The sequence below is a fragment of the Falco biarmicus genome, chromosome 16 (assembly GCF_023638135.1).
Source record: "Falco biarmicus isolate bFalBia1 chromosome 16, bFalBia1.pri, whole genome shotgun sequence".
Taxonomy (NCBI): domain Eukaryota; kingdom Metazoa; phylum Chordata; class Aves; order Falconiformes; family Falconidae; genus Falco; species Falco biarmicus.
In genome coordinates, this window is record NC_079303.1 from 5,235,261 (window position 1) to 5,252,836 (window position 17,576).

At 52.4% G+C, this 17,576-nt stretch overlaps 1 protein-coding gene across 4 annotated transcripts in view; it reads left to right on the forward strand.

The window, feature by feature from the left end:
* The window catches only part of RASSF5 (Ras association domain family member 5), a 28,814-nt gene extending 11,304 nt beyond the window's left edge, over positions 1-17,510 (forward strand). For 3 of the 4 annotated variants that reach the window (XM_056361863.1, XM_056361860.1, XM_056361861.1), the window contains 4 exons: positions 10,663-10,776; positions 12,356-12,653; positions 13,015-13,130; positions 14,358-17,510. In XM_056361863.1, coding sequence (XP_056217838.1) covers positions 10,663-10,776; positions 12,356-12,653; positions 13,015-13,130; positions 14,358-14,510 — 681 coding nt within the window. In that variant the 3' untranslated portion in view covers positions 14,511-17,510. Of the gene's footprint in view, positions 1-1,350; positions 1,503-10,662; positions 10,777-12,355; positions 12,654-13,014; positions 13,131-14,357 lie in introns of those variants that run through there. The other variant, XM_056361862.1, reaches the window with a different exon arrangement.
* Positions 17,511-17,576: the final 66 nt, after the last annotated feature.

Here is a 17,576-nt window from a genome sequence, read left to right on the forward strand (position 1 = left end):
GGCATGGTGGGGAGGAGGAGGAGGAGGAGGCAGTGGTGTGGTGAGGCTGGGCTGGATGGCAGGTGGAGGGCAGCAAGGAGAGCATGTTCCTGGGGAGCAGGCAGCAAAGCAGAGGGACAGGGACAGGCACAGCCCCAGGGTGAACATCCCCCCTGGGTTATGCTTCACTCCCTGTCCCCACTTTTTTGCTTGGCATCTTCTCTTGAGCGATGTTATTGAGTGTGGAATATTTCCATCGCTGCAAGGGCAGCGTGTGCCAACAGCATTGCTTTTCACCACCAAGTACAGTACCTGCTCCTGGCCGTGGGCAGAAAACATCAGCTTGGTCCTGAAAGTGAGTTAGGCTGCCAGGTGCGCTGGGGAACAGCAACATTCCTCTGATCTTAGATGCCCAGGAATGATTCCCGAGCCCAGGATGCACAGTGTGGCCAGCGCTGCAGCAGCAGCAGGCACCAGCCCGTGAGCATGGGCAGGAATAAGCTAAATACGGGTAACTTGGGGATGAATGTCTTAAAAGACCTAGGAAACAATCTCTGTAGGTGGGGACATAGAGGCCTCCCACCATTTAAAACAATAGAGTGGAATTTGATTGCTGTGAATAGAGAAACAATTTTTCTGATTGATGTAACTGTATTAGTCTGAAGAGCCTCTTTCTAGGAATTCTGTAATTCCTTTTTATTTTCAGAACCATCAGTGCAATCACTCTTCATTAGAAAAGAACCCTTTTACATCTCAGATGTGACCTCATTCCAGGAGATCTATTACTTGGCATTTTTGTGACTCTTCAGCCGAGTGGCTTCAGTGGCTTCTGCCTGGAGCACGATGGCTTAAAACTCTGCCAAATTGCTCTTCTGAGTCCTGCATCAGTGGCTGCCGGGAGGGCTGGATCAGGGGAAAGGGGCACGTTTCTGTCCAAGGATAGAAAACATGAGAGGGACTGTAGGAATTGTGAGAAACAGGAATGTAGTTTCACCCAGGGTGGGATCCAGGGTGGGATTTAGGGATGGGGATGATGGGACCAGCTCCTGGCTTAGGAGTCCCTGAACAAGGTGAGCTGGGGTAACCCAGCAAGCAAAAGCCTTCCCTGCTGAAGAGGAGGGAGGCTGTGGAGGTGGTGGTGGTGGTGGGATGGTGGGATGCACGGGCGGTGTTGCTATGCTACCAGGTGCTGGTGGATCTGGGGCTCCCAGCAGAGACCACCACGGAGGGGTTGCTGTGTGGGAGGGGGTGGCCGGCGGGGAGTTACGTGAGCTTGGGCACGGGGAGATGCAGGACACGCAGCGGTGTTTTGGCCCCACGGCTGTTTGCTCCCTCTCTTTGTGCCCTCCACGGTGGCAGTGTGCAGTGGTACCTGCGATGGGGACTGTATCCCTGGAGGTGCTCAAAACCCAGCCAGGGGCTGGATGAGGTGGTCTCCAAGATCCCGTCCAGCCTTGGAGAAACGAAGTCCCAGAAGTGGCTGGCCATCAGGTGCAGCATCTGTGCCAGTTCGTGGGTTGCAGGTAACCGTCAGCGTTCACGTTGCCTGTGCTGGGTGGGCAAAGGGAGCATCGCTCTGCATGGTGCGATGCAGAAGGAGCCAGAGCTGAGGGACCAGCGCAGGGTCCTGTCCTTGGCCTGTCGTCTCCGAAGTGTGGGAGAACAGAGTGATTCCAGAGGGGAGGCGGGTCTGCAGGGGGTCTGGCACAGCCTGGGGTGGCCCAGGGCACCTCTTCTGCCAGGGGGGAGGGGGCTTTTCCTGGCTCTTTAAGGCTGTGATTGGTCCCCCAATATCTGCTGCTGAGGATCAACAGATCCCTTTGATGCACCCAGCCTCCTTGATCCAGGCCGGGGTCTCACCAGGCTGGTCTGTGCACACAGAGTGGGGTGGCTGAGCACCCATGGGGTCCTGTCCAGCCCAGGCCCCCTGAGATGGAGCTCTCTGGGAGGACCTGCTCAGTTCTCGCTGCTGAGCAGGGATGTGGCAGGAAAAACGGTTTCTAAGTGAAATCTCCATGGCAATCAAAACACCGAGCCCCTCTTCACTTGCCTCTAACCTCTGAAATGCAGCAACAATCCTTCTCCCCTTCTCCAGAGATGCACTGCTCTCCTGTCTTTTGCGTTTTCCTCTGAACCCCAAAGTAAACCGCAGCATCTCACTTGAATTTCTCAAAGGGAGTGAAATATGTTGGGGTTTCTTTTTTTTTTTCTTTTTTTTTTTTTTCCCCCCCCAGATCTGTTGTATGATTGTTCTCCCCGCCTGTCTGCGCTTGAGCAGGGGATCCTTTCCCCATGTAATGCTGTGAGCCATGGGGGCGCGCGGTGAAGGGGCAGTGATGGAGAGCTGTGCACCAGCAGAGATGACCCATCTCTCCGGTGACTGTGATGGGGCTGTGTGGTGCTGCCCCAGCCCCGCTGCCCCCAGCCACCACTGCTCCCTGCTGCAGCTGGATTTACAGTTCTGAGCTGCCGGTTCTCATCTTTCTGGCTCAAATTTGAAGTGTTCACATTTCCCTCCGGTCCTTTGTGCTGCAGTGTGGTGGTGGTCACAGGGCATGAGCTGGTGATGCTCCTCCAAACTGCGGCTCCCCGGTGAGCAGCACTTAGCTGCATTTCTCCAGGTTTTGTTTTCTGATGTTTTAAGGCAAATCTTTCCTTAATAAGCAGAAGAATTGAGGATTGATGCGCTGAGGTGTAAAATCGCTTCGGAGCAGGTCTTTGAAATACTCTTGCAATCCAAACACAGGAGCCAAAGGGAGAGCTTGGGCTGTGTTTTTGGGGATGCCAGTTGTCACAGCATTGCTGATGTAAATGGCGATGGACCTGTGCCCGTGCACACCAGGGAGGACTTGGCCGCTCCTGCTCTAGATAAGACAGTCATTGCCAAGAATGTGGTGATGTTGGGCCAAATCCATCTCCACCGTTCTGCTATTCAAATTCATTAACTAAATAGCTGGTGAGGAAAATTGGCTGGGAGAGAGGGGCCAGGGATAGTGTCTCTGAGGCTGGTTTGTGGCTGCAGGGAAGCAGCCCTTGCTCCAAGGAGTGTCCCGTGGAAGTGCACACTCAGCCTTTCTATCTATGGTGCCTTTCCATGCCTAGTTTTATGGTTAGCAGAGCCACGGTTTGTGAGCTGCCCATCTTCCTCCTCCTGAGCTGCGCATCCAAGCTGTAACTGTGCCCCGGCTCCTTGGTGCCAACTGGGGCTGCGGTGGGATGGGGAGCCGTGGGGAGGGGGCACCATCCCCTCTGCAGTGTCGGAAAGCTCCCGGGTCCCACCTAGAGCTCTTATTCCCAACACAGAGGCCCGACGTGAGCTGCTGCCTTTGCTTGTTTTAAAAAGGTTTTTAAATTGAGGGTTGACTTCTGCAAGGTGAGAGGCTGTAGGAAGGACACTCGCCAGCTGGACGTGGAGCACGTCCCTCCTGACAAACCAATGAAATAAAAACCCCTCCAAGAATAGAAAAAATCTGCCACAGAGGCTTTGTTGTTGCCTTTCTTGGCTTAGAATCACTCTTTTGAGAGCGTGTCACCGTAGTCATGATGGCCCATGGGTTTTTTACCTCCCCCGTAATAGCCTGTTACAAGCTCATGGCTCATTAGATGAGTAGTAGATTGCAAAGGGGAGGACGGTGTGGCTAACTCGCTGGGGGCAATGGGCATTGTGCATCACAGCCGCCCACCGCTTCCCAGGCACTGCTCTGGGCAGCCTTTATCCTGCCGAGCATTAGCCCAAGTGCCAGATGAGGCTCAAGTCATTTATTACAATCGCTGTTTCCTACCACTGAGAAATAATGTAGGTTACGGAAGGGGAGCCTGTGTGCAGTGGGCTGTGATGGGCAGGGAGAGGACGCGGCGGGGTTCATCCCTCTGTGCTGCTGCGGGTACCCCAGGCCACCGGGCTGATCCTGCGCAGCCCGTGGGTGGCTGTCTCGCTGTGGGCCACGGCTGTCTGCAAGTTACTTTATGGCAGTTTCATAGGGGATGGTAAACACGCTGCCTGCTGAGTTTAAATGATGCCAGCGGGCTGAGTGGTAGTTAACCTCTGGCATCTGTGACCGTGCAGCGTTCTGCATCAGGTTTCTAACAGGGCAGGAGTAGGAGCACCCTGGAGCTCCAGGCTCGCCATCGCTTTCCTGCCAGTTGCACATGAGGGTGGCACGATGGAGGCGATGGGAACGTGCTGGTTTTGCAGGCTGGCAGGCAGATGTCGTGCCATGCAGCCAGGCCATCCCCAGGGGGTGGCTCTTCCCCGAGTTCCAGCCAGGAGAGCCACCGGTCCAGCAGCGGTTGCCAGAGTTTAGGTGCAGGCAGAGCTACTGAGCTCTTGTTTTGTTAACAGCTTGTTTCCTCCTGTCCTGGTACAACAGGAAATGTGGCAACGGTTTATGGTTAATAGCTTCTGTTTTTCTTCCTTCAGGCAGAATTGCATATTCTGCACCAGAAACTTTGCAAAACCGGAGGTCTGGGTACATTTCTGAAGAGCAAGAAGTAGCTGATCTAATCATGTGTGATGGAAGGAGCAGCGCTTCTTTTCCCAGGGTCCCCCAGCTGTGGTGCTGGTGCTGCTGGGCTGGTGCAGGTCCTGCTTGCGGGCAGGTTCTGGTTTATAAAACAGAAAAGCAGAGTCTTGAGCCATGGAGCATGCAGGGGGTTGGGGATGGATGCTGTGGTCACTCCAGGGAGCTCAGAGCCGTGCCAGAGCATCACTGCCATGAACGGCAAGGAGAGGTGAAGGGGGGACCCTCGGAGCCACCTTTATGGTCTCACAGGGCTCCCCAGACCCTAAATAGCTGCCAGAGTCAGGATAGCACCGCGCTGGGTCCCACGGGACAGCCAGCTGGGTGTGTTAGTTCTGCTCCGGCAGCCTTGCCGCTTGGCCACGGACTGAGTGGGTCCCTCGGGTTTTATCCGGGCACTGCCCTGTGCACGGTGCCTGTCAGCCCCACGGCGGGGTCGCTGCACAGAGAGATGATTAAAACTTTCTTTTCCTGGAGTCTGAGGGTGTAGGGGGAAGGTGAGCTGGGACAGGCTGGTGCAGTAGGATTGCTCCCGTCTCGGGGGGGGAAACGAATTGTTTTTCGCAGCGCTGGCAGTGTTTTGTGGCAGTGTTTTGTGGCAGTGCTGGTCCAGCTGACTCTCACAGTGCTTTGCAGTTTTCCTTTTAAAATCAAAGCGGCTACAAGAACTGGCCTAGCTACATTTCAAGCCCACTTAGACATGAGCACTGTGGAAGTGGTAACTTCTGGTTTGGTTTTTGCACCACAGTTGACGTGCAAGGGATAAAGTACCTGGGAGTCCCGGGCTGGTTTCTGCCATACACACAACCTTCTGTTTCAGAGATGCATCTTTAAATCCGTGGCTGGGTCTCAGCTGCTGGTGGAGCCGGGAGCCCTGTGCAAGGTCGCTGGGTTTGTTTTCCAGAGCAGTTTGGTTGCTCTCTGCATGCTTTAAATTGTGCTGCAGTGGAAACAGTTAAACCATCTGTCACTGACACTGGGAGATTAATGAAAGCAAATTAATTCCACACTGGGTGGAAGATGACTTAATAAATGACCCTAAGAGAACATAATACAGCCGCTAAAACCCGTAGTTGTCAAATTGTCCTAATGCAGGGTTTCTTTTATCAATTACAATGGCGCATGGAAGGGGAGAGAACAACCTGTTACCTGGAGCTGTGGCTGCACCATCGTGTGAACTGTCAGAGGTGTGATGGCCAAGGGTTGGAACCCTGTGTCCTTGGGGCAATCCTTACACCAGGGTGTTGACTCTCCCAGCAGCAGACGAAGGCTCGTCGTGCTGGGGGTGCTGTGCTGCTCTCAGGGCTTGGCCGGGCTGGCTGAGCAGCGGGTGCTGGTACGCTCCTGTGTGCAGTACGATCCTGGTGTCTGTGAATGCTTTGGTTTATGTTTGGGTTAATCAAAACAAATAGATGTGGTAAACAGAGAAATTAGGGGCAGTGTTTCTTTCCCAGTGTTTTCCCAGACTAGGCTCTGAGCATCACAAAGCTGCGGGATGGGCAGAAGGCGGCAGAGGTTTGGCAAAACTTTGGTGCAGGTGGGAACTGAGCTGCCTCCTGCCTCCCCCAGCGCTGCCATGCAGGAGCAGCAGGCGAGAGGGGCACAACTGCCCTCCTGCCACAGCAGCATATCCCAGGTGTCGGCCGATTCCTGCTCCTGGGAGCAAAATTCAACCTCCTGGAGCAGCAGCAGGGCAGCTATGGATGCCTCAGCAGCAGGGTCACACTGCTGTGGGGGTGCTGGGAAGGCACAGGGCTCTGCAGCACAGTCTGCCCTGTGCCTGGCTGGAGGAGTACGAGTGTTTTGCAAGGATTGGGGTGTGCTGGGGGTGTTGGGGGGCTGAGCAAGCTGAGAGACCAGCCGGTACATCTGTCTGCCAAGATGCACACGGGGGAAGGCAGGATGCCAGGGGCTGGGCAGCGGTTTGTTGCTGGAGTTGCATGGGGACACAGTGTGAGACCTGTGATGTTCTGCCACCAGCACCGTGTTCCCGAGCTGGGCTTCCCGCTCCTCCTGCTGTGAGTGATTTAGGTTCCCTGGAGCATGAAGCAATTAGTGCCTGCCTTGTGCCTGCTGTGATGCCCAGGGGACCATCACCACCCCAGGCTCCTGCGGTCCTGGGTGCACCGTGCGTCCTCCATGGAAACCGGGTGGCATCAGCGCACGAGCTGCTCCCAAAGCTCTTAATAGCTGGCACACGCTGGTTTCCTCAGCTGGAACCGTCACAAGAGGGGAGGGATGTGCCCCACTGGGGAGAAGCAAATTGCAGTGACAGGGATGGACTGAGCCGCTCTGTTTGCTTTTGCCATGCGTGTCTGGATGGATGCTGGTCTGCGCCGGGTTGTGTTTGTGCCGCGGGTGAAGTGCAGCGTACGTGCGCGGCATGCCTTACCCCTGCAGCTGTGAGGTGCAGCTATAAGTCTCTTTGCATGCAGGAGGGGATGGTGCCGAGGGGTCTCCTGCTACGACTGGGGTGGGGGCCAGCCCTGGTGGGTGGCAGCACGGCTGTGCCTGTCCCCAGCGCTGTGAAACACGTGACATGACGAAGTGGAGAATTTCTGAGTGCACATCTTCCGTTAACTTAAAAGGGAAGTTTCTGGTCATTTTTTCATCCCTAACCCCCCCTCTTTTCATTTCTTACTTTTGAAAATCTCTACCCTTGGCATTATTTTTAAAGACTCCTGCACCAGCTCAGCACCTGTGTGCAGCCATGTAAGACCTATTGCAGTCAATAGATTGCAGCAAAGCATGCACCTAAAGACTGACGGATTGTGCAGTGGAAGTTGGCGTTGTGATAAGTGGATGTTTATATGCAATTCTTAAATACCTCAGAAAAGCTTCGCTTTTATTTTCTTAAGGCACTGAACAAGGAGGAGACTGTAATACAAAGTCAACGTTCCTCTGCTGGGTTACTGCTCCAGAGTGGTGTTTCAAGAGATCTCGTACTGTTTGCCAGTCTCAAGCAGAAATTGTGAACTCTCACTTGGGAATTGCTTGATGATAAATTTGGGGCTCTCAACTCCCAGGACTGTAGCTGTCTTGCCAGATTGCAACCAGGATTTCAGTCTGTCCTGTGCTTGATTCTCCACCTAAAAGAAATATCACAGCTAGCCTTGGGCAATGCTGGCTTATTTACAGCTTGCTGCATCCTTGTCGTGTGTGCTGTGGGACTGCCTGGGAAGAGGCAGGCTTTGCTCTGAAATCTTGCTCTTTTTTTTTGTTTTTTGCTTTTCTTTTTTTCCTTCTTAGAGGTTACAATTTTCATTCTGAGCCTTACTGGCCTTGATAGCACATCCCTTCACGCTTTCTGCTCTCCGCTAATGCTAACTTCTGAGCGAGCCCATATAAAATATGGGAGCGCTGCTTGCTGTTTCAGGCAGCGCTGGCAAAATGTATTCCCAGCCTGTCTCTGGGGAAGGTGGTGAGTTATGGAAAGGCAGCAGAGCGCGGCGCTGGGAAATCCAGCCCAGTGAGCATAGCCCAAGATGCATGCAGGCTTGTTTGCAGCAGGTCCAGGTCTGGGATGCTGAAGGCTATGCTTTCGAGGAGACCTGCTCTCCCGGCTGGGTGGAAAGCCCCTCCGCTGAAGGGCTTTGGGTAGCCCAGGCTAATACAGTGGTGTCAGACCTTGAACCACGAGACGAGCCTCGTGTAGGGAGTTTCCAGTGGTCTTGTGGCAATAAAGTCATTGAAGCTCCTTGGATGCCACTGTTGGACCCGTGTCCTGCTGCTGGCGAGGCAGCGGCTGGTGAAGAGCTCCAGCAAAGAAGTGAAGAGCAGGTATTGCTGCAGGCTGCAATTCTTGCTGCTGGTTTGCATCTGGCAGCGGGGTTTGCCGTGACTGGCATCCCTAGTGGGAGCCGTGCTCTGGGCAGGAGTTCAGCTGCGGTACCTCGTGGGGAACGCTGCTCAGCCCCGTGGCCCCGCAGGCTGGGAGCTGCTGTGCAGTCGCTGCGGTCCTGTCCTTGCAGCAGGTTGTTTCCCATGAGGAGACCCAAACGTGGCTGCTGGGCTTTATCGTGCAGCTGGGAACTCCTGGGTTAGTTTAGCTCCCTGTATTTTAATTTTTTTTTTAGAATAGATTTTCTTAGCCTACTTGTGATTTGCAGTTTACTTCAGGGTCACACAAGTCCTTGCTTCCATCTCTGGATTATAGGAGCCATTAACTCTGCAACAGACTGTTCTAGATGGATGCTGCAGGTGAGCAGGTGCTTTGTCCCGAATACCTGCTTCGGGCTTGTTGCCGTAGTCCCCAGGGATGGGATGCAGGGGGGTGTCCCCAGAAGCACTTGCTGCATCCTGGGGGCATGGCTGTGGCTTGGTATCTTTAATTTTGTGCTCTGGGTTTCCCTCCCCTCCTTGCTCCTCCTGCATGATGCAGGCAAAGCACCAGCACTCAGGGACAGCCCCAGGAGCCTCAAGGGGCTCTGCACCTGCCGGGGCTGCACTTGGAACTCTTAGAGTGGGAACACACAAAATCCCTGCCCGTATGTGCTGGCACGCCCTTTCCTGCTTTCTAGCAGGTTTTCGGAGAAGAGCTCGCTGGTTCGTGTGTTCCTGCAGCGCCTGGGCTCTGCTGTCACGCCGGCCACGATGGAGGATCGCATCCTGACATTTTGTTTGCAGGGTGTCCGTGGGCCTTGGCAGCCTGTGCGGCGGCGCTTGGGCAGATGGGAGGTGGGAGCGTGGCTCAGGCTCTGGCTCCAGGCTGCTGCAAACCTTCCCCGCAGAAAACCATCTGCGACTGCACGGTGCCGGTGCCTCACCAGAGCCTGCCGGCCGGCTCCCCCAACACTGCTCCCGCTCTTTCCATCTCACATGTCCCTGGAGGAAGATGGCTGGCGTCCCACAAACCTTGCTATGAGCCATGTCACCTGCTTTTGATGCCATTCGATGGTGGCCAGAGAGCTCTCCCTGGGGCCGTGTGGGAGCAGTGGGGCGCAGGGGTGGGCAGGGCGCAGCGGTGCTTTGCACGTTTTGCTCCAGCATAGCCCCAAGATGCGTGCCCTGGCTCTTCTGCAGAAAGCACTGTCCTTTTCCTGTTTTAGACAGCCAGTAATGGGCACTATGGTCCTGCTCCCCTCTTGTGCAGGTCTTGCAGCTGCTCCGACCCCATGGCAGCATCCTCCTGGGCTGGCCTCTGCCCCCCGTCCCAGCTCGGCTCAGCCCGTGCTGCCGGCAGCGCTGGGCTCTGCTCCGGCACGTTACACAAGCCCAGCCGTTGCCTTGCTGCTCAAACACTCCAAACCCTGGGCTGCATTTGGGAAGCTCCCACAAGCTGCCTCTCTGCTACAGGATCATGTTTTCCTGTTATTCATTAGTGACATTTCCACATCTGACCTGCATGTAAAACCCACCTACGTGCCCAATCTGTTGCTTGGCCACCCATGAGGAAATTCCCGCAAACCTGGGTGAGCAGCAGCCGCCGTCATCCTCCCGGCAAGCCCACGCGCGGGCCGACGCTGAGTGGTTTCTGACACAGGCTGGGATGCCTGGACTGGGTTTGCAGTGACTGACTTATTAATCACACAGCCAGCTTGCTGCTTGTGCGATTTTACTGCTTCGAGCTATAACTTCCAAAGCTTTGGACAAGAGCAGTGAGGAGCGGTCCAGCAGGGATTTAACTTCAGGTGTTGCTTGGGTGAGCCTGCTGGAAGCTGGTTGAGAAGCACCCCAGGTTTTTAAGGGGGTGCCTGGCTTGGGTAGGCAGAGCCATGGATACTAGGATTAGGATGTGATTTTTATTCCCCCCCACAATGACATTGTAAGAAGCAGAGCAATGCTCAGCAGGTGCAGGTGGCTTTTTTTTTTTCCCTGTTGTTTTTTTTTTTAAACAGGTTTTGGAGGCTGGATTCTTTGCCCTGGTTTGTATTGGGACATCTTTACTGTTCTGTGCCCCTGCATCCCACTAACTGGTGGGGTTTGGGTTACCCTCCACTGGCTGTTACTGGTGTACAGAGGTGGTTTGGGGCAGGGATGTGGCATCGTGCACATTCAGCCTCTTGGCCGTACAGACCATCTCCACCTGCACCATCGCTGCCAGCGTGAGCTCAGGATCTGCACAGGCTCTTTGTTCCTGTGTTTCCTAAGAAAAAGGAGAGCAGAGCAGGTGCAGCGTTACCCAACACATCCAACAGCTGAAGCCTGTCTCTTCTGATTTCAGAATGTAACACAAACAGTAGAAGAAGAAAAACGCGAGCCTCCGACCATCCAGGAGATCAAACAGAAAATCGAAAAATACAATGCAAAAGTTACAAACTGCCTGTTGATGAAGCTGGTACGTATTGGGCCCTGTTTACCTAATATGCAGGAAGTGATGCTGGTTTCTCTGGCTGTGAACTGAGCTGGGCTGGAGGAAGGTTCCTCCAAGCAAGAGGGCTTGGGGCTGTCGGGGTTTTCTTGTTTTCCTTACCCGATCTGCTTTTTCTCCTGCTCTTTCCTCCTTGGCTTCCATTAGTGTTAGTCACCCACACTAGAGGTAACCCTTCCCTGCCTCCATCCCTTCTCGCCTGGGAGATCCTTGGCACGGTGATCTGTGGCATGGCGATCTGTGGCACGGTGATCTGTTACCAGCCTGTGCTGCGAATGAGTTGCCACGAGCCGGTGAGCCCACATCGGGGATGTGTCGCGGTGACGCTGGGGCTGCGGCGCTGCAGTTCAGCACCTGTCGCAAGGCGGATTTAGAAACACCAGGTGGATTTAGTAATGCGAAGTGGATTTAGAAACACAAAGCCTTTCTAGGAGGAGATGCTTTTCTCCTCTCCACTGCCAGGTGGGCTTAAGCAGAGGTCTAAGACCAACAGTGGATGCCTTATATTTTGAAGCTTTGATTGCAAACTCACTTATCACCACCTGTAAGTAAAGCCTTGGTGTGTGGTGAGAAGACAAGGAAATAACCTCTTTTACCAGCTGGAGTATCGCAAAGGTACAAACTTCAGAGGATCTTACAGAGTACGGGGAAAAGCTTCTCATAAAGTGAAATAACTAAATTGTAGAACTTCCAGTAACAGCAGCTACGTAACTGCCTTGCTAACATCAGAAAATAAACCTGACATTTATTTTAAAAAGTAGATGTTACAACGCTTTCCTTTGTGAAGGCTGCACAGTAACTTCTGCTGGAATGTCTCACCCACTGGGTTTTATCACCCCTTGACTTACAGGAGTCATTTGGGACCCAGATGTTTACTCCTGAGTTCTTTGGCTTGAGGTTTAGCAGAAACACAGTCCTGGGACTCGACTGGGCTCAGGTGCTCGTGGTGGCCCTTCGTGGGACCACGGGAGTGCTGCTGGCACCGGTCCCGTGGCATGGGCAGTCCGTACAGAGCCAGGCTTTTCCCTTGGTTTCTGCATTTTTGCAGAGCGGCGGGTAGGGTGAGGGACCTGTTGTGAGACAGGCTGATCTTGAATGATGATTTACTACATGGAGATATGACAATGTCGTAAGTGGGGAATAAATCATGAGGAATAGAATTGGGAGATCCTGCTGAATGGGGGTGGAGACCTTCCCAGAGGTTTCAAATCCTCACTTAAGTGCAACTACAAATTACATGTAATGGTTTCCATGACTGAGTTGTAGCAGTGTTGGTTTTAAATAAGACAAGATCGCGCAGACACAAGGAAGGTCTGAGTCACTACCAAGTGGGAGGAACAGGAGAAAATCAACAGAGACTAACCCAAAATTACTGGTTGCTTTTTACATGATTAATAAGAAACTCTCAAGCTCCTAGCAGTACTGAGGGGTGGGAAGTCCTGCAGTCACCCCACAGGCTGCAGCACTGTAGACCAGAAAGCCCCTTGTAGCAGGGGGAAGGAGTGGGAAGACTCCTTGGAGCCTGACCCCCTCTCCTTTGCTTTAGAACGACGATGGGACGTACACAGGTTTCATTAAAGTGCATTTGAAACTGCGCCGCCCCGTGACGGTCCCAGCAGGGATCCGGCCCCAGTCCATCTACGATGCCCTCAAGGAGGTGAACCTGGCTGATATGACAGACAAGAGAACCTCGTTCTACCTGCCGCTGGATGCCATCAAGCAGCTCCACATCAGCAGCACAACCACCGTGAGCGAGGTGATCCAGGGGCTCCTGAAGAAATTTATGGTGGTGGATAATCCTCAGAAGTTTGCACTTTTCAAGGAGATGCGGAAAGATGGGCAAGGTGAGTTTGCGCCCTCGGACCCACCAGCTTTCCTGTGGCCCATTGGTTTGGCTTACTATGTTGTGTTGCAGAAACACACCCAAAGCATTCTCCTGGACTCCGCGGTGTGTCAGGCAGGTGAATAAATGGCCGGACCTCCACTGGAGGTGATGCTGCTTAAGTTCATGGGGAATTGCTACTCTTCAGAAGGGGTCTGAAGCCACCTAACAAAGATCGTTACAGATCTGTCTTAGAGACTGTGCTACTTTCACTGTGATCCTGAGCAGCATGAACCGCTTTTACCTGCTCCAGTTGACCTCCTGAGCCTTCCTCTGCCCTGGCAGCTGCGATCTCACCGTGGCTGTCTGCTCTCCCCTTGCAGTGCTCTTCCAGAAGCTCCCCCTCACCGAGTACCCCCTGTACCTCCGGCTGCTGGCGGGCCCCGACACAGATGCGCTCAGCTTCGTGCTGAAGGAAAATGAGACGGGGGAAGTTGAGGTACGTCAATGACTCTTGCCCTCGGTTTTTGCTGGAGCGCTCGCAGCGTTGCAGAGCACGCAGCAGTGTTGCAGAGCCGGGAGGCGTGCAGCAGAGGCAGCGTGGGTGCAGCCATGCCATGCCAGCAAGGCCGCATCCCTCTGTGGGGCTGGCTTTGCCTTCTAAAATACTGAGTGAGGTACTGGCTTTTCTCCAGACTTGAATTATCAGCTGAATGGACTGTTTGTACTTTACTTTAAAAAAAAAAAAAAAAAAAAATTTTTTTTGGTCGTTTATTGCTCATGGTTTTAAAAAATTTCAACTTGAGCTGTGAAAATAGCAAAGCCAGTTTTGATGGCCAACCTATAATCTGTTTATAGAACCAAGCTACGCCACCCCAGAGTTAATCCTCAATAATTAGCTTGGCTAAACACTGTTATAAGTAATCCACTAATTTAAGTAGAAGCCGGGGACGCTCAGGTAATAAACCCGCCGTTTGTGTTCGGTTGCGATGGTGCTCGCCACCACAATGAAAGCAAATGTTGGGAGCTGCTGCAGCCCGCAGGATTCCGCCTCCCACCAGGAGCGGGACTGCGGCGGGTAAGGATGCTGCAGGAATGCCGGCTTGCCGCGGCAGTGCTGAGCAGACATAAAGCAGTAGTTATTTGTGAAGCGCTCACAGCCATCAGCCGGTGGCCTGCCTGTTCCTCGCCGCCAGCCCGACGCTGGTGCGGGTGACAGCCGGAGCAGCCTGTCTGCTGGCGTCCTGTGCCAAGAGCTTTACTGAAGCTCAAACAGTTTTGATCACTTTGCAATAAAATAAGGAGCACGGGCTCCTGCTGGGACTTCGCTCCCCTTTCGTAACAAGCAGTGCAGGCAAATGCTACATCAATCAGTCCCATATACATTTTGGTTCCTTCGGGACCTGTGCCATCTCTTGTGGTGGGAGCTTTAATTCACCTGAGTAAAGATGATTTCGATTAAATCTGCTGTCTCAGGGGCTCAGGACTCAGTCCCTGAGTCTCAGCGTAAAGACGGTCCTTTATGCTGTAGCCCACTATTCCCCTCTCTCTCGCAACGTGATGCTGTGAGATTAGGCTCCCTGGGGATCAGATACATGTTTAAATGTCTTTTTTTTTTTTTTTTTTTTTTTTGTTCCTTTTCAGAGATTCAGGAGGTAAAACCCCACAAAAGCAGTAAGGTGAATGGTGTGTGCTTACTTTCCCTCTGTTTCTACTGTCTTTGCAGTGGGATGCGTTCTCCATCCCGGAGCTCCAGAACTTCTTGATGATACTGGACAAAGAAGAAAAGGACAAAATCCAGCAAGTGCAAAGGAAGTATGAGAAGTTTAAACAGAGACTGCAACAGACCTTGAAAGAAGCCAGAGGCAAGCCTGGATAACCCTTGGGGGGGCACTGGGCATCAGACTAAGCTAGTTATTTTTAAAATAGAAAGACACTTCTCAGGACACCTTATAGTAGTCGCTCTCCCTCTTCATCCTCCATTAAGGACTGGCTCACAGCATCCATAAAATGAGCATACTGCATTTTCTTCTTCTGAAACCTCTTATCCCAGGACCAGAGCCAGTCTAAGAATGGGAAGCCTGTTTTAAAACTGCGCCGGTCAACAAACCAAACACAGCTGGCTGCTGCTTCGCTTTTCAGCTGGACCATCTGACGGAAAAGCTTTGAGGAAAATGCTCCGTGTTAAACCCAAGAGGAATGTCTACTGGCTTATGTTTTGAGCAGGGTAACACTTGCTGTTCACACTCCTCCCAGCAACTTGCTTGTTCTTGTTCGGAGGTGCTGCGGCTCCCTGCGCGCGCCCACGTGGCCCAGTTCTTGTTTCGTAAGTAGAGCGCAGGAAGCAGCAGCGATGGTGGAGGAGGTTGTTGCACCAAACCACGTGGGTGTTGCAGCTGTAAGCAATGCCGGACGGACTTGTCAGGGCTAACGTAGCCAGGGAGATGTAAAGTTATGACAGCAAGGCAGCTGCAACACCCAAACAGTCTGTTAGTAAGTATTATTGAAACTTGGTAATAGTAGTTCCAGGAAGAGGCATCCATTTTGGTTCTATTTAACTTCCAGTTTTGAAAGCAGATGTGAATTAAAGCAAATACCCCTGATGCTTAGCTAAGTTAGCCAGTGTTTTACCATTTTTCTATTCTGTGGTAATTGGGAGCTATGTTTTAAGAAATTGTTGGAAGAGTGATGGTTGGGGCATAGGCTGACGGTTCGATATTGAATGTTTAGCAATACATGTCCAACAGACTAACCCAGGAAAACTAAAAACTCCTTTCACAAAGCAAACTGATTTTGAACTATGACCAGGGCTGGCACCGAGGGAGAGGAGCCTCAGCAGGGCCAGGGTGCGGAGGCAGCACCAAGAGCACAGGCTGCCTGCACAGGAGAGCCTTGGTACCAGGAAGAGTAAGGGAACTATTAGTCTCAGATGCTTTCTGCCCACCACTCTCATACCACGCTTCCTCCTGGTAACCCTCCTTGCACCCCTCCTGTCCATGACACACCATCCTCTTCCTCCCTGCGCCACCCTGTATGTGTCGTGTTCTCCTCCCCTCCCTCCCCGCTCACAACCGGTGCTCTGCCTGCACGTCCAGGAAGGTGACCAGATCTCGCTCTCTTCGTGGAGCTAGGAGAGGACAGGCTCTCTCCCCTCCCTCAGGGCTCCCCACCATCTCCGACGCACGCACTGTGCAGCCTTCATAAAAATCCTTGAGCTGGAGCGTCAGCTACTGCCATGACTCTGAGCAGAACCCCTGATCTTGCTGCCGCCATGCAGGGATCGTGGGAGGGCTCGGAGGGCTCGGGGGATGCCAGTCTGAGAGAGGAGGGTCCCCGCGTTTACTCGCAGCGCTCTGCACCGAGCACGCTACACGCAGCCGGGTTCAGTCTTCCCTCTGTCTGCACAGGGCACCGCCACAAAGGTGAAAAGGGAACGGTGACACTAGCTGGGGTCGGCTGGAGCATGTGAGAGGGTTTCGTGTTGACTTGATGAACCCGAGTCCCTTCGAGCTCGTTGCAGGGTGCTGTGACCCCACCTGCGTGAAGTGGGGAGGGAGGCAGCAGGTTGTCAGGTAACACAACAGAGACGATGCGGAAGAGTCTAAAATTTACCTCAGTGCCTTTTTTTTCCCCTTAAGCATGAAAACTTTGCATTTGGGCTAAGGAAGAGTTTGAAAGGGGCTTTTGTCAAGAGGCCTTGCCAGTCCTGTCCCCCAGTTCCCTGAAGTACTGTGATGAGGCTGCTGTTGTCTGTAGAGGGATGAGGAACTCTTTTGTTTCTTTCTTGAAGGTGATTGGGATTTTTTCCCCCCTCCCCCAACTTATTCTTGAGTATGTTTGTTCATAAACTGCAAAGAGAGTAACTGCATCACTTACAGCCCCTCGGTTTGTATAACTGCCACTTTCTGCAAGCTTAGTTCAGCTCCTGTTTTAGTCAGCAGTGTAGAAGGGTTTGCTAACAGGGCTATGGCCTCGGGCACGCGGTGCAGGACAGGCCTCCCAGCTGTACTGTACTCTACACCCAGATGACCTTTAACAACGTGGCAGCAGCCCAGAGCGGCGGGTTTCACGCTCTGGGGCTGTTTGTCCATTTACGAGAACACATACTACTTCACTGTGCACCTGTGAAGTAATTTAAGTAACATTTATCTAGTGCTTTGAGTCTTGAAAGCACCGTAGAAATACTTCTCTTCAGCCAAGAGGAAGAACGCTGTAAAAACTGCCATTGGTTCTGAGAAGTATGATCCAGACGCTTGTTTTTAAATCCCTTCTCTTTCTGGCTAAAAGTTGTAAAGATTCCTTTTTCGTTGTCGTCGTCGTTGTTTTCTACTGGAGTTTTGGTGACCGTCTCCCTCTCCCCTCCTGGAACCCAGCATGTCTTTGACATTTTGTAGAAGGCATGGCTTCTTATGCAATTACCGTGAATGCTGCTGAAAACCTCCTGCGGAGAGGAGGGCTGTTTCTTTTGGTTTTTCAAAATACGGGGCATTTTAAGAATCAGTAGATTTTGAAACTCGAATTCTCAGTGGTTGAGCTGTGTCTAGGATAGAAGCACTGGCCCCTTCCTTAAGCGCAAAATACTGTTGGCAGTGCAGTGCCTTTGGTTAGTATATTGTCTTGCCTAGTTTGTGTGAGTTGATTTTTCATGTCTATTGTAAAACATGTAAAATAATGTGTATAGAATAGAATAGTAAAGCTTCTATGGCAAAGTGAAATGCATTTTTGCAATGCTGTAATTTATTTTTACTACTCCCTAGTAATTCTATGGCATTTTTAAAAAATGTCTCACTTCCAGCTTTTTTGAAGGTTCTGAAACTACTTGTTCACACGCAGACAGTGTAAAAGACAACGATAATAAAACTGTCAATAATTAAAGAAATCTCCTTAACTTCTTTTTCTGGCGCCCTCCTATGGAACTTTCATGTATTAAGTCTGAAGGGAAAAA